A 17,041-nucleotide genomic window follows, 5' to 3' on the forward strand; every position below is an offset into this window, starting at 1 on the left:
ATGACAAACACACAGCAAACATCATTCTCAATGGTGAAAAACTGAAAGCATTTCCTCTATGATCAGGAACAAGACAAGGATGTCCACTCTCACCACTATTATTCAACATAGTTGTGGAAGTCCTAGCCATGGCAATCAGAGAAGAAAAATAAATAAAAGGAATAAAATTGGAAAAGAAGAAGTAAAACTGTCACTGTTTGCAGATGACATGATACTATATATAGAGAATCCTAAAGATGCCACCAGAAAACTACTAGAGCTAATCAATGAATTTGGTAAAGTAGCAGAATACAAAATTAATGCACAGAAATCTCTTGCATTCCTATACACTAATGATGAAAAATCTGAAAGGGAAATTAAGGAAACACTCCCATTTACCATTGCAACAAAAAAATTAAAATACATAAGAATAAACTTACCTAGGGAGACAGAAGACCTGTATGCAGAAAACTATAAACACTGATGAAAGAAATTAAACATGAGACCAACAGATGGAGAGATATACCATGTTCTTGGATTGGAAGAATCAATACTGTGAAAATGACTATACTACCCAAAGCAATCTACAGATTCAATGCAATCCCTATCAAATTACCAATAGCATTTTTTACGGAACTAGAACAAAAAATCTTAAAATTTGTATGGAGACACAAAAGACCCTGAATAGCCAAAGCATTCTTGAGGGAAAAAAACGGAGCTGGAAGAATCAGACTCCCTGACTTCAGACTATATTACAAAGCTACAGTAATCAAGACAATATGGTACTAGCACAAAAACAGAAACATAGATCAATGGAACAAGATAGAAAGCCCAGAGATAAACCCACACACCTATGGTCAACTAATCTAAGACAAAGGAGGCAAGAATATACAAGGGAGAAAAGACAGTCTCTTCAATAAGTGGTGCTGGGAAAACTGGACAGCTACATGTAAAAGAATGAAATTAGGACAGTCCCTAACACCATACACAAAAATAGACTCAAAATCGATCAGAGGCCTAAATGTAAGACCAACGCTCTAAAACTCTTAGAGGAAAACATAGGAAGAACACTCTTTGACATAAATCACAGCAAGATCTTTTTGGATCCACCTCCTAGAGTAATGGAAATAAAAACAAAAATAAACAAATGGGACCTAATGAAACTTCAAAGCTTTTGCACAGCAAAGGAAACCATAAACAAGACAAAAATACAACCCACAGAATGGGAGAAAATACTTGCAAACGAATCAACGGACAAAGGATTAATCTTCAAAATATATAAACAGCTCATGCAGCTCAATTTTAAAGAAACAAACAACCCAATCCAAAAATTGGCAGAAGACCTAAACAGACATTTCTCCAAAGAAGACATACAGATGGCCAAGAAGCACACGAAAAGCTGCTCAACATCACTAATTATTAGAGAAATGCAAATCAAAACTACAATGAGGTATCACCTCACACCAGTTAGAATGGGCATCATCAGAAAATCTACAAACAACAAATGCTGGAGAGGGTGTGGAGAAAAGGGAACCCTCTTGTAGTGTTGGTGGGAATGTAATTGACACAGCCACTATGGAGAACAGTATGGAGGTTCCTTAAAAAACTAAAAATAGAATTACCATATGATCCAGCAATCCCACTACTAGGCATATACCCTGATAAAACCATAATTCAAAAAGACACATGTACCCCAATGTTCACTGCAGCACTACTTACAATAGCCAGGTCATGGAAGCAACCTAAATGCCCATCGACAGACAAATGGATAAAGAAGATGTGGTATATATATACTATGGAATATTACTCAGCCATAAAAAGGAACAAAATTGGGTCATTTGTTGAGACGTCGATGGATCTAGAGACCGTCATACAGAGTGAAGCACGTCAGAAAGAGAAAAACAAATATCATATATTAATGCATGTATGTGGAACCTAGAAAAATGGTACAGATGAAGTGGTTTGCAGGGCAGAAGTTGAGACACAGATATAGAGAATAAACGTATGGACACCAAGGGGGGAAGCCGCAGGGGGATGGGGGTGGGGTTGGGGGGGGTGATGAATTGGGCGATTGGGACTGACATGTATACACTGATGTGTATAAAACTGATGAGTAATAAGAACCTGCTTTATAAAAAGTAAATAAAATTAAATTTAAAAATTTAAAAAAAACAAAGCTGTAAATAGTCTCCTCAAAATAAATAAATAAATAAAATAATTTTATTTTCTATGGAAACTCTGCAATAGAAGAAAAATATACTGACCAGTCCACACTGCTTATCTACAGTATTGCAAATGCAGTCATGAACTTTAATTCTAGATTTCCAATCTTTTGATTTAAGTTGGAATTAGTATCCCAAATCATGATTATCAATGAGTGAACTGATAAAACCAAGCTTCTGGCTCTAAAATGTGACCCTATCCACATCCCTCTCCTAGCCATGCATAGTAGTAAACTATTTCCTCCTCCATACTACTTCTGCATCTTATCCTTACTTCCTCTGTGACATTATCAGTTTATTTGTGTGTGTGGCTACAAAGCATGCAGCAGTATTCAATACATGTTTGTTGAAGAAAAATAAATCTTTCTTATTCAGTAAAATTATCTCAACAAACCAGACTCATACTTGTACCTGAAGAATAAAAAGATCCTATCAAGAATGTAAAGCTGGGCTTCCTTGGTGGCGCAGTGGTTGAGAGTCCACCTGCCGATGCAGGGGACACAGGTTCGTGCCCCGGTCCGGAAAGATCCCACATGCCGCGGAGCGGCTAGGCCTGTGAGCCATGGCCTCTGAGCATGTGCGTCCGGAGCCTGTGCTCCGCAACGGAAGAGGACACAACAGTGAGAGGCCCGCGTACCACAAAGGGAAAAAAAAAAAAAATGAAAAGCCAACTCCAAAGAGTAAGAACAAGCTTTAAACAACTGTTATCCATTGTATAAACATACTGATTAAGCCTTCTGCTGGCTGCTAGGATTACAGAAATATAAGAAAGACCCACAGCCTAGACCAAGTGTTGGCAAACTATAGCCCATGAGCCAAATTAGCCTGTTGGTTTTGCAAATAAAGTTTTACTGGAACACAGCCACAATCACTGTTTACATATCGTGAACTGCTGTTTTCACATTACTACAGCAAAACTGAGCACCTGTGACATAAGACTGGTCCATAAACCCTGTAACATTTATTATCTGGCCCCGTGCAGAAGTTTGCCAACCCCTGGCCTAGCAGGAATTCAAAGTCCATGCAGATCTGAGAGCCAATGGTTTGAATATCCCTGGGGGAACAAAGGGAGGACGTCATCAAGCCTCCTAGATGAAATAGTTAGCTGAAACTCAAGTGAAGACTGGGAAGCAACCTGACACACACGTAAGAGAGAATGTTTCAGGTAGAGTAAATTATGTGGGAAAAGGGCTGGAGGGAAAAGGATACAGAGCATGTTTCAGTAACTGCAAGAGTTTAGTATTGTTAGAATGTAGTGTACAAAGTGGTGAAAGACAAGGCTGGAGAAAAGGGCATTATAAGCTGCATTTGCCAAGGTGAGGAGTTTGTATTTTTTAAACAAATACATCACTTTATGCTTATACTTGCCAGGAAAATCAAAATCAAACAAACACACACACACAAAAAACCCCACCTCTGGAAGAATATACAAGAAACTAATAAGAAGTTACGGAGGGAAAAGGGGTACTGAACACAGGACAGATAAAACTGGGGTCAGAGAGACTTTACTAAATACCTTTTTAAATTTCTTGTTTTTTAAATCACATGAATGCATTATCTATTCTAAAATCACATATTAATAAGTGTGGATTTTGTCATAAAGGAAATATTTAAGGAATTTAAATGAGAAGTGATAAGATTAAACAAGCAAACTGGATAGATTATTCTGTAGATGCAACACAAAGGAAAGCTGAAAGGAGCAGAGTAGTCAGGAAGCTACTGACAGACCACTGATTACTTAAAGCAAATACATTAACAATGTATTGTGAAGCTTACAACATATGAAGAAGTATAAAATGTATGACAATAGCTCAGAGGATGGAAAAGTAAAAGGAATTATAATATCATAAGATTTTTACATTTTTTTTAAAGTGGAATAACATTAATTGGAGGCAAAGTAGGATAAATTAAGGATGAGTACTACGATCTCTACATTAACCATTAAAAATAATAACAATACAAACAGGTTTAAATAAAAAGCTAAAAGAGAAAATTAAGTGGAATTTTAAGAAAGAAAATTTTTAAAAAGAAAAACTGTGATGAATTAAAAAAACAGACAGGAAGAGAGACACAAAGGAACAAAGAGCAGATGGGACAAAATGGAAAGAATTAGCAAACGGTAACATAAACCCAGCCATATCAGTAATGACATTAAATATAAATGTACTAAGCCAATTAAAGGACAAAGATTGTCATTCTGGATAAAAAACAAGACCCAACTATATGCTCTTTACAAGAGACACACTTTAAAAATAACAACACTGACAAATTCAAAGAAAACGGAAAGAAAAAGACAAATACTAATTAAACAAACAAACAAAAAAAGCCAGGACAGCTATATTAATATCAGAAGACTTCAAGACAAATAATTCCCAGAGCCCAGAGATAAAGAGGGATATTTTATATGTTAAAAGGACGTTGCATAACAGACAAAACAATCCTATTGATAAAATGTCTGCACCCAATTAACATACTTAAAAATACATAAAGCAAAAATTAACTAAAAGGAAAAAACAGATAAATCCACTGTCATAGGATTAACTACTCACATAGAAAAAGCAGTTACATCAATATTGAGATATACAACACATCAGAGTAGTTGCCTGTTGGTAAGAGTGGAGGGGAATAAGTAAATTTAAGTAACAGGAATAAGGGGAAAAATTAAAATTGAATTAAACAAAATGAAGTCTTACATAAACTGATGATAGGATTCCATATATTAAAGGTATGTGTACCTCAATTCTCTAGACATTAGATGAAAAGGGAAAATTAAGTAACAAATTTATTGGAAAATCCTAGTATTACAAATTTTTTTCTTACCAGCATCACTGTTAAATTCATAATTCTTCCAAGGTTATCAACATAGTAGACACTGTCTTGATACCATGAATCGCAGTGTAGGTAATTATACATTCCAAAAGCATGCATGTGTTCCAGTGTATACTGATCATCTCGAAGTTTTACTTCTGCCACAGCTGAAATATAAGAAAAATAAACAAACATCAAGAGTTCTGCCTCAGATTGTTCTTTTCTGCAGAATGCCAACAAGGCAAAAAAAATCACAGAATACTAATTACCAAGGCCTCAGGACAATTCACTACATTTTTCATTTCAAAAACAATTTCTGGGCCCCTACTAGGCACTGTGTGCAGAGGATAAACAGTGAGTAAAACTGACAAGGCCCCTGCCCTTACAGAACTCAGAATACAGTGGCCAGAGGAGATAGAGCTCTTCATACCACACTCTTTTCTTTTAGGTACCTCTTCCTTGTAATTATAAACAAAAAGAACAGAGAAATCATAAAATTGAAAGATTTCCTGTTTTCTGGGCAAATATTAAGTACACTTTATAAAGTGTGTGCTTTTTAAAATGCTCTACCTCTATCACCTCGTTCATTTTTTACCACACATTAAGAAATAAAGAGAATGTTTTTATTATCCCATAAAATAATTATGGAAATAAATGTAAGTGCAAATGGTGACTTCTCTAATGCTATACTACATCTTTCCCAAGAGTACAGAACAAAACAGTGATCATATCTGGAACAGAAACAAGGTTTCTTATTTAAAGAACAGTGTTTTTTCCACTAGGGCACTGGAAGCTTCCATAACTTTATTTTACCTTGTTCTAGCTTTATTGAGATGTAGTTGGCATATGACATTGTATAAGTTTAAGGTACACAACATAGTGATTTGATATATGTATTTATTGTGAAATGATTATCAAAATAAGTTTACTTAACACAGACATCACCTCATAGTTACAACTGTTCTTCTAGTTATAAGAACTTTTAAGATCTACTCTCTTAGCTGCTTCCATAATTTTATGTTTCCTTTTTATTTATTTATTTGCTTATTTATTTTATATTTGGCTGCACTGGGTCTTCGTTGCTGCGCACGGGCTTTCTCTAGTTGTGGTGAGCGGGGGCTACTCTTCGTGGCGGTGCAAGGGCTTCTCACTGCGGTGGCTTCTCTTGTTGCAGAGCACGGGCTCTAGGCGTGCAGGCCTCAGTAGTTGTGGCATGCGGGCTCAGTAGCCGTGGCGCACGGGCTTAGTAGTCTTGGCGCACGGGCTTAGTTGCTCTGTGGCATGTGGGATCTTCCTGGACCAGGGCTCAAACCCTGGCAGATTCTTAACCACTGCGCCACCAGGGAAGTCCTGCTTCCGTAATTTTAAATCTGCCAAGCCTGAGCTCTGCCTCCCACTCCTCCTTCCCTTCTATGTAGAGAGAAACTTATAGTTCAGGGCTACCAGTGACCTAGAATTAATTTCTGCTCCAACAGGAGATACATAAGTAGACTATGCTGGGCCAATATTTTACCTTAATTATGAAGCTCACCTTACTGTATTCTGATTGCAAGTATTTTCATCTTTTTTCCCCAAATGCTCACCTGTTCGTACTTCTATTACCTGCCTTGAGGCCTGGCTGACTTACATTTATTCATTCATTTATTTAGCAAATATTTTAATAGGCACAAATGATACAATGATGAGAAAAGAGCACAGAATCTACCTTCTTAACACTTATGATCCAGTGGGGAAATGGACGTTAGTCAAATAAATAAATATATAATTAAACTGTAATAAATGTTATAAAGGAAAATTATTGGATACTGTGAGAACAAATAACACTGGAAGCTGATCTACTTGGGGAGATTAAAGAAGGCTTTAAAAAATTTGAGCCAAGCTACAAAGGACAAGGTAGAGTTAACTTAAGAAACATCCCTACACACACACACACACACACACACACACACACACACACACACACACTACTTATCACAGGCAAAATGAGAGCAGGCGAAAGTAAAAGGAAACACTTGTGTTCAAAAAACTAAAAGTCAGCCAGACTGGCTGAAATACAGAGCAACATGGAGAACTGCACAAGGAAAGGCAACAGATGAATAAAGCTAGAGAACTGGGCAGAAGCTGGATCACAAAATGCCTTGCCTTTATTTATCATTGTTGATAAACTCAATGTAATAAGAGCTCATTTAAGAACTTTTAAGCGGGAGAGTAAAGTCCAGATTCGAATGTATAAAAGGTTGCTTATAGGGACACCCCTGGTGGCACAGTGGTTAAGAATCCACCTGCCAGTGCAGGGGACACGGGTTCGAGCCCTGGTCCAGGAAGATCCCACATGCCGCGGAGCAACTAAGCCCACACGCCACAACTACTGAGCCTGTGCTCTACAGCCCGCGAGCCACAACTACTGAGCCTGCATGCCACAACTACTGAAGCCCGCGCGCCTAGAGCCCATGCTCTGCAACAAGAGAAGCCACTGCAATTAGAAGCCCACGCGCCGCAATGAAGAGTAGTCCCCACTTGCCGCAACTAGAGAAAGCCCACACGCAGCAACGAAGACCCAACGCAGCCAAAAATAAAAAAATTAAAAAAAGGTTACTTATAACTACCTATGGAAAACAGACCAGAGCAAAGCAAAGTAAGCCCAGGAAGATCCACCAGGAAGCTACTGCAGTCATCCAGGTAAAGGATGGTTGAAATTTGGAGACCTATCAGAGGTTAAATCATTATAACTTTGTGATGGATTTGATAGAGGCTGAGGAAATTATTACATGACTCAAGGAAGTGTTTATTTTATAAGGAAGTTAAAAATACATATTCACTGATTAGAAGGGAAACAATCATTAATTCTTGTTTTTCTAGCACCACTGTGTGGATTCAACTCGACGCTGCAGGAAGTGTACGTGGTAACAGAATGTTCCAAAGCAGTAATATTAGGCAATGATACAACAAATACATTTTCTTCATATTTGTACCAAAGACCCCTGACCAAACCTGAACAAGCCAGAGACTTCTTAGCCCTTTGCCTTGGTACAACACCTCATCTGTAACTGTATTGATTCTGGAAAACCATTATTAGGAAACCATGAAATAGTCTAAGTCTTAGGTTGCTGCATTCTGACAAGATTAATTTATGTAGGTTATTAGGACACAAATGAAGGGCACATTACATACTTGCTATTTTGCAAAAGCTGACAGTGCTCAGAAAAAGGCCACCTCCCTGGCCCCAAATGAGAAAGGAAAAGTTATTGCATTTACCCTGTCAATCAACTTGAGTATAAAAGGGCAGGCAGAGAAAAATGAAAGGAGAAAAGCAATGTCCAGAATGTGACAGAGCTTAACCACTGATGGGGCTCTTTTGTAAAGACTAAGGGAGGGGTGGACAGCAGGGAGTCTCCAATCCAGCTCGATCTTTGATATGACTGAAGAAGAGGAACCTCTTTAACAGAGGGCTAAAAAGCCACTGTAGTAAAATATTTTATTAACATTATCTTACATTAGAAATAAAACAGTTTGCTGAAAAAGCCTTCTCTCTTATTCTATGAAAAAGAACTTAGGGCCTAACAAGAAGGGAATCTCCCTTAATCTTTACCTATATTTCTTATAAAACATGCATGGAATCTCAAAAACCTATAGTTTTTCATTCACAAATTATTTATTGAATGTCTACTACGTGCCAGACATGGTGCTTGGCATTGGGCAAATACTGGTAAATAAAACAGACATGATCCGTGTCCTAATCATGCTAACAATGGTCACAATTACTGCTTCTTGTCCTTTCAAAATACACAGTTAGGTTGAACCACATGAAATTGTCAATATTCAACTCTTTTGACACCAACTGAATATCATTCAATCTAATACTTACATAAGCAAAGTACAGTATTTTTTTTAAAGGAGGGGAAGGGCCAAAGAACGTTAACTCACAAAGGTCACTTCTTAGACCATTTATCTTCTAAAAATGATCAGTTAAGTCTTCTGTTCACCTAGTTACTGTGTTTGCTCTTTGCATATAAAGATGTAAAAAAGCAAGAGTACAGGTGTGTATTAGTTCTGAAGCAAAATGTACAGAACAAGGCAGGGCTAGAATTAGCAGCATTGCTCCCACTACTCTTCTATACAATGCTTCTGCACCATAACACAGTGATCTGCTTCTCTTCCCCAAATTTTCCTCCAGAAGAGTAGGCATGAATTTTATAGTAAACTTACATAAATAAGTTACATGGCTCTTCTATCCCTTTATTCCAATTATAGCCTAAACCTTCGCCAGCTTTTATTCTCCCTGCCCTGAAGAAACAGCCCAGAGACCACAAAGTGCATTAGAAAAAGCACGAGCTGTAGGGTCAGGTTAGCCACTGATGGCTAAGGTTAAGTTACCTAACTTTCTACCCTGATTCCTCACCTGTAATAAAAGTTAATAATACTTATCCTGTGAAATTATTGACAAGTTTAAATTATGTGAAGTATTTGCTATGTGACACCTAAGAAAAAGAGTAAGTGTTAATCTCCCGGTTCCTCTTCTCCCTTCCAAGGCTAATTCTCACAGCTGTTTATGATTCCATTCTCTCCTGCCTCTTCTAGGCCTCTCCTCAGGTTATCTCCTCTCCACTGGCCCCTTCTCCTCCACTTAAATATGCTGAAAACTTCCCCACTCTCAAACACATGAAAAAGATTTCCTCTTCTTCGCTCTGCACTCAAAGCAGAGCTCTCTCCCACCCTGTACTTCTCAAACTTCTCTAGAAAAGAGTCTACACTCCCATTTTCTCATTACCCTCATTAACCCATTTTAATTTTGTTTCTAGCTCTACTACTCTATAAAATTATTTTTCCCTTAAAAATATGCATTGAGCAGCCAAGATGGAATAATAGTAATCAGATTTATCCCTCCCTCAGAAACAACCAGTAAGACAAAATAAAATGAACCAGACAAAATTACATGAAACAATAATTTTCAAGACACAAGACAACAGGCAACAAAGGATAGTGATCGTTAAGAGAAACAAATGAGGTGAGCTCTACTACTGCCCCAGCTTAGTGCCATGAGTGGGTTTCCAGCCCACAGCACAAAGAGGGGAAAGTGAGGTAGAACCTGACCAGCTCCCTGGGTTGAGGAATCTGAGCTGAGGAATCTGGGGAGACCAAGACAGCTACAGTTCATCGGACAGAGTACCAGAGAAGAGAGAGCCATAGAGAGAGAACTCCAGAGATCTGAAGAGAGTCTCTCTCAAATATTCAGCAGAGAACTAATGGCATACGTCTGAGCAAACTACCCCAGACTAGGGAAAGAACCACCTGAACGGATTAGAGGGAACACTGTTGGGTACTCACACAAGGCTAGGAGCTGTCACTGTTCCCACTAGGCAGACCAGAGAAAACTCCGAATTCATAGGCAGAGTACACAGAAAAGTCTTGTCTCAGTGGTGAGGAATAATCAGCCATAGACTGAGCATTGCTCCAGACAAGGCTAAAAAAGCATAAACGCAAGACCTAGTGGAATTAATCTAATTAATCCAAGTAACTCAACTGCATCACAGAACAAAGTTCAAGAAGATTTATAAGGATACAAAAATGTCTTACACTCAATAGGGTAAAATCCACAACTTTTTGCATCCAAAGATTACCAGGCATGCAAAGAGGAAAGAAAACAAAACCCACAATGAGAATACCCAATCGACAGAAGCCAACACATAACTGACACAGAAGTTATAATTAGCAGAACAAAACATTAAAATGTTTTAAAACATTAAAATGTTTAATGAAACATTAAATTAAAAAAATTAAAATATTTATTAAAGTACATTCCAAATGTTCAAAATGACAACCAGAGACATGAAAGTTATTAAAAATCATTTAAGTCAAACTTCTAGAGATGAAAACTACAATAGCTAAGATGAAAAATACACTAGATGGGATTAATGACAGAATAGACATTGCAAAAAAAAGATTAGTGAAATTAAAGGCATGAAAATAGAAACTATCCAAAATAAAACAGATTTAAGGGACTCCCCTGGTGGTCCAGTGATTAAAACTCCCATGCTTTCACTGCAGGGGGCACAGGTTCAATCTCTGGTCAGGGAACTAAGATCCTGCATGCTGTGCAGCAGGGCCAAAAAAACAAACAAAAAAACCCAAAGAAAGATTTTAAAAAAAAACAGAAAAAAATAAAAAGAACATTGATGAGCTGGGGTTAACTTCCAGTAATCCAAAAATGGGTAACTAGATTCCTCAAAGGAGAAAACAGAGGAAAAAAAAAAAACTGGAAGAAATAATGGCTGAAAACTTTCCAAACTTGATGAAAACTATAAACCCATGGATCTAGGAAGTTCAACAAACCCCAAGCACAAGTATCATGAGGAAAACCACATCAACACACAACATAATCAAACCGCTCTAAACCAATATGAAAGAGAAAAGTCTTAAAAGCAGCCAGAGAAGAAAAAGATATTATGCATAAAAGAACAAAGGCTAACATACAATTTCTCACCAGAAACAATACAAGTAATAAGACAAGGGGTAACATCTTTAAAGTACTGAAAGCAAAAAGCTGTTAACCTAGAATTCCGCACATAGCAAAAGTATCTTTTGAAAATCAAGGCAAAATAAAAATGTTTTCAGACATACAAAAGCTGAAATATCACCAGAAGACCCACACTGCAAGAAATATTAAAAGTCCTTCAGGGCTTCCCTGGTGGCGCAGTGGGCTTCCCTGGTGGCGCAGTGGTTGAGAGTCTGCCTGCCGATGCAGGGGACGCGGGTTCGTGCCCCGGTCCGGGAAGATCCCACATGCCACGGAGCGGCTGGGCCCGTGAGCCATGGCCGCTGGGCCTGCGCGTCCGGAGCCTGTGCTCTGCGGTAGGAGAGGCCACAGCAGTGAGAGGCCCGCGTACCGCAAAAAAAAAAAAAAAAAAGTCCTTCAGGCGGAGGAAAATTGTACAGATAAACATATGGATCTACATAAAGGAATGAAGAGCACCAGAAATGTAAATATATAAGATTTTTTTCTCTACTTTTTACTTCTCTTTAAGAGATAATTAACTATTTAAACAAAAATAATAACAATGTGTTACAAGTTTATAGTAATATGTAAAAGTAAAATGCACAACAATAGCATTAAGGAAATGGAAGTATACTTTTGTAAAGTTCTTATACTACACATGAAACAGTACAATACCATTTGAATGCACCATGTAATAATTTAAAGATGTATACTATAAACCCTAAAATAACAAAACAAAGAGCTATAGCTAATAAGCCAACAAATGTGATAAAAATGGATTCATTTAAAAATACTCAATCCAAAAGAAGGCAGAAAAGCAGGAAACTTCCATTCTCCCAAAGACTAAATGGGACCAACAGACTACCAACAGCAAGATGAAAGACCCAAACCTAACAAAATCAATGAACACATTAAATGTAAAGTCTTATCACAAGATAAAGACTATCAGTTTGAATAAAAAAGACCTAACTATTTTTGCCAAAAAGAAATGTATGTTATCAACACAACATTGTAATCAACTATACCTCAATAAAATAAATTTTAAAAAAAGAAAGAAATGCATGTTAAATACTAAGACACAAATAGGTTAAAAGTAAAAGAATGGAAGATATATATGTATACACTATGGTAACATTAATTAGAAGAAAGCTGAAGTGACTATTTTACTATCAAACAGGAGAATTCAGGGCAGACTATCGCCAAGGATATAAAGGTTCTTTCATAATGATAAAGTGGTCAATTTATCAAGAGAACATAATAATCAATAATGTTTATGCAACATAAAATATATGAAGCAAAAACTGACAGAACTGCAAGGAAGAAGAGAAAAATCCACAATTATAGCCAGGGATTTCAAAATCTCTCTCTCATGCAACAAGAATAAATTCAAAGTAATTATGCTGAGTAAGAGAAGCCAGACAAAAAAGTATATACTGTGTAATTCTATGTATATAATACTTTAGAAAATACAAACGAATCTACAGTGACAGAGCAGTTGTGGCTTAGGGACTGAGGGGGAGAGGGAGGAACAGAGGGCCAGCTACAGAAAGGCACAAGGGAACTTTTGGGGATGGTAGCTGAGTTTAATATCTTTTTTTTTTTTTTTGCGGTAGGTGGGCCTCTCACTGTTATGGCCTCTCCCTTTGTGGAGCCGAGGCTCCGGACGCGCAGGCTCAGCAGCCATGGCTCACGGGCCCAGCCGCTCCACGGCCTGTGGAATCTTCCTTCCCGGACCGGGGCATGAACCCGTGTCCCCTGCATCGGCAGGCGGACTCTCAACCACTGCGCCACCAGGGAAGCCCTAAGTTTAATATCTTGATTGTGGGGATGACTTCATGAGTGTATATGAACACATGTCAAAACTTATCAACCTATACACTTAGATATGTGTAGATTATTGTTATAGCTCAATAAAGCTGTTTAGGTTGTGATATAAAATCTTCTATTATTCATCAGTCATGCTGCAGCTCCAGAGATGAAACACTGAAAAAGACGGACACAGGACCCTCAATACAGAACTAGCAGTCTTAGCAGAGAAATGGATATAGCAGAGAAACACCAAATGCTAAAGTGTGATAAAGTCTATGAAGAATCAGGTACTGTGGAAAAGTACAGATTGTAATTTGTATAGATTTTTACTAGATAGTCAAGAAAGGAATCTGAGTAACATGTAAACCAAGATGAAAGAACAGAGTATGAGTTAGCTAGGTGAAATATAGGAGGAAAATATATACATTTACTTAATGAAGAGTCTAGGGAAAAAATATAAGATAAATGTCCAGAAGTGGAACTGCTGGCTCAAAGGGCAGTTACAATTTTATACAAAAGGTTTTTTTGCTTAGTTCTTTGGAAAAGAAAAAGACAAAGTGACATTTACTGTTTATGTAGCATAGGGGGTTTCAGAACAACTTAATAACATTTAAGACAAGAGAATAAAACTCAAAGCTCCAAGCAATTTGAGACCAGACACCACATCTTCATTCTCACATCCCAATTGGGAAGCTTCACACACCACAGGTGCCCACCAACAGTCTGCTGAATTAACATGAACCCCTTAGGTTGGTTATAAAAGAAATCAAACTGTCAGGAGAAGTAGCTCAATCACACCTCACAATATCTCTAGAAATGGCAGTTTTGAAAAGAATTAACCTCTTCTTCATCCTCCTCCTCAAGTAATTAATTCTTAATGAAAGCTCCTCATGTGAACTGTTGCAAAGCCTCCAAGCTGGTCTCCCCATCTCCATTCCCCTCATCTTCCAAACTCAATCTCCACAGAGCCTAGAAGTGAACCATTCAATCCCCAAACCTGCCACTTCCCTTCCACACTTAAAACCCTAAATGGCACCTCATCACCTCCACCTGTGCATCCCAAACAGAATCTAAGACCAACACTGGTGAAATGAGGGGCGAAAAAGAACAACTCAGTTTTTCATAAAGTTAATGTATTCGATTAAGAGGACTATTTATTGTGAGATTTTGCTTCCTGCTTTTTTGGTGTCAAAATATCCTTTTGTTTATGAAAAGGTGGGTGAGTACGTGACAGTTCTTAAGAAACATCTGCACTTAGCAAATTAAAAAGTTGGTAAATCAATGACAGCTGAGCTTTATTTTTTATTGTAATTGCCCATAGAAAAGTCTGGGAAACACTGACTCACAGGATAAAGTCCAAAAGACAAAACGTGCTCTCACCTAAGTCCTCTCATTTTCCCAGATTTTTTGCTCACGCAATACAGCAATAGTGCCCTGCACACAATCTAATTTTTTCCCTTTGCGCATGCTTCCCATGAATGGAATGACCTCAACAACCTCTCTTCTTCATTCACTCAATGTATTGAGTACCCACTATGCCAAGCACAAGAGAAACACCACGGTATCCATGGAGCTCACAGTCCAGTGGAGGAAACAGATATCAAACAAATGTAGAGTTATCGATAAAAACTATAAGTACTGCCTTCCAAAGAATGGAATGAAGGAGCCCAAAATCGAAGGCAGGAAGCCTAGTCAGGAAGGTACTATAGTTCAGGTAAGAGATAACAAGGATTTGCACAACGGTAGAGGCATGGAGAAGTCAAGATTTTGAGCTGACTAGATTTGCTGAGAAACAATAGGGGATAAAAGAGAAGAAATACACCAAAGGTGACTCTCGCATGAGCAATTATGTCAACCTGCACTAGTAGTCCCAATTTTTTATGCTTCCCTGGACCTATTATGCCCTTTGGTTTGAGCTTCCCACATTGACTCTAAGCTTGATTATACGACTTGCTTTGGCCAACGGGACAATAGCACACTTACTGCAATCAGAGCTTGAAAAACTCTTCAAGACAAGACTCTTGGAATAACCCTGTGCCAGCATGCTGAAGGATAAAGACCATCTGAAATCATCTTAAACCAGCCTACAGCCAGAGAAACCCCAAACATATGAGAAAGTACTAGAACATGACTAGTCATGTTAGAACCTAGTCATGACTAGAACCACCTAGCTGACCTGTAGACTTGTAAGCAATAATAACTGCTTACTGTTTTGAGCCACTGAGTTTTGGGGTGGTTTTTTAATGCAAGGCTAACTAACATGGTGGTATCATTCATTTATATGGGGTGGGAGAGAGAAAGGAAGGGAATGAAAAGAAACATCAAGCTCATTTTCTCTTACCCTGATCAACTACCTATTCTTTAAAGCTCAACTTAGATATCAACTTCTTTTGGAAGCTTTCCCAGATGTCCCAGGCTGGTTTGGGAAAGATACTGAAACGTTATCAATATGTTTTGTACATATCCCTATCACTGCCTTACTGTCTTATAATTATTTGCTTACACTTTTCTTCCTAACTAGACAACAGCATTTTTATGTTACTGGCTGTGTCATATTCATCTTGATTGTATCAACATGTAACATAAAACAGGCTCTCAACAGAGATTTCTGAACTTATATAATTTATATATTAAATGAATAAACACGTATTTGATTCTATAAAACTTATTAACTCTAGATTATTTCTCAAAGTGTGATCCACTGACAACATGCATCAGAATCAGCAGGGCTGTGTATTAAAAATGCAATCTTTGAGCTCTTTATCATTAACAAAAATGCCATTCTTTACCTTGTAAAAACAAGGATGAATATTCCCGCCACCTACAGATAAACAAAACAAGTAGTAGAAGTGTGGGTACTAAACCAACTTTTCCTCAAATATTTCTCGAGATGTAATCTACGATAGAGTCCTTAATCTGACGGCCCGTAGGTAACTGAAAACGCTCCTAACTGCAATGGAGTTTCTCTTCTAAGAACTGGGTCTCGGCCAGAGGAAACAGAAGCAGAAGGTCCTCCAAAGAGGTGTGACTTCTCAACGCACACGTTTACAGGGAATGCTCCAGGAGGAAAGCCTGCCCTGAGCTCTCTCCGCAGCAGGGGCCAGGCCAGGACCGACAGGCGGGCGGAGCCCAGAAAGCACCCGCATGCAGGACCTCGGAGCACGGGCAGCGGAGCCTAGAGCCGGCCCAGGGTCCCGCTACGGCAGAGCCACTCGAAGGCGACTCCCTTGGGGGCCGGGGATGGGCATCATTCTCCAGAACCAGCCACTCTGGTCCACCCCTGCCCGGCAGGCCGTGAGGAAGGCCACGGTCGCCTGGCTACCCGGAGTCAGAAAAGAAGAAAATGCGGGAAGCGTCGAGTTTCGGAAGCCAAAAGGAGAAAGGAACAGAGTGCTAGGGGGCACCGCCGCTACCCACCTGCGTCAAGCTCCAGCTGATAACAGGGCAGTGGCTCGAGGGAAAGCTTATAACCCTCGAAGCGGGGATCCAACAGAGGTCTCTTCACCCGCAGGGAGCAATTAGCGGCCACCTCCATCGCCTTCCGGGGGCCTAGCGTGAGAATTAATAAAGTTCGGGTTGAAAGGTCCGCGCTTCACGCATATTACCGTGGCTGCGAGGCGGCGTGCTTCCCATCCCAGAAAACACTGCGGCGTAACATCCCTTCTGGGTAATGTAGTGCCCACGGGGAAGTTGGCTCTGTTGCATATTGGGATATGTAGTTTTTAGGGAA

At 38.8% G+C, this 17,041-nt stretch overlaps 1 protein-coding gene across 2 annotated transcripts in view; it reads right to left on the reverse strand.

Moving 5' to 3' along the window:
* The window catches only part of NUDCD1 (NudC domain containing 1), an 87,680-nt gene extending 70,744 nt beyond the window's left edge, over positions 1-16,936 (reverse strand). For both annotated transcript variants that reach the window (XM_060128137.1, XM_060128136.1), the window contains exons 1-2: positions 16,729-16,936; positions 5,022-5,176 (exon numbers count right to left, since the gene is read on the reverse strand). In XM_060128137.1, coding sequence (XP_059984120.1) covers positions 5,022-5,176; positions 16,729-16,846 — 273 coding nt within the window. In that variant the 5' untranslated portion in view covers positions 16,847-16,936. The remainder of the gene's footprint in view (positions 1-5,021; positions 5,177-16,728) is intronic.
* Positions 16,937-17,041: the final 105 nt, after the last annotated feature.

The sequence above is a fragment of the Lagenorhynchus albirostris genome, chromosome 17, assembly GCF_949774975.1.
Source record: "Lagenorhynchus albirostris chromosome 17, mLagAlb1.1, whole genome shotgun sequence".
Lineage (NCBI taxonomy): Eukaryota > Metazoa > Chordata > Mammalia > Artiodactyla > Delphinidae > Lagenorhynchus > Lagenorhynchus albirostris.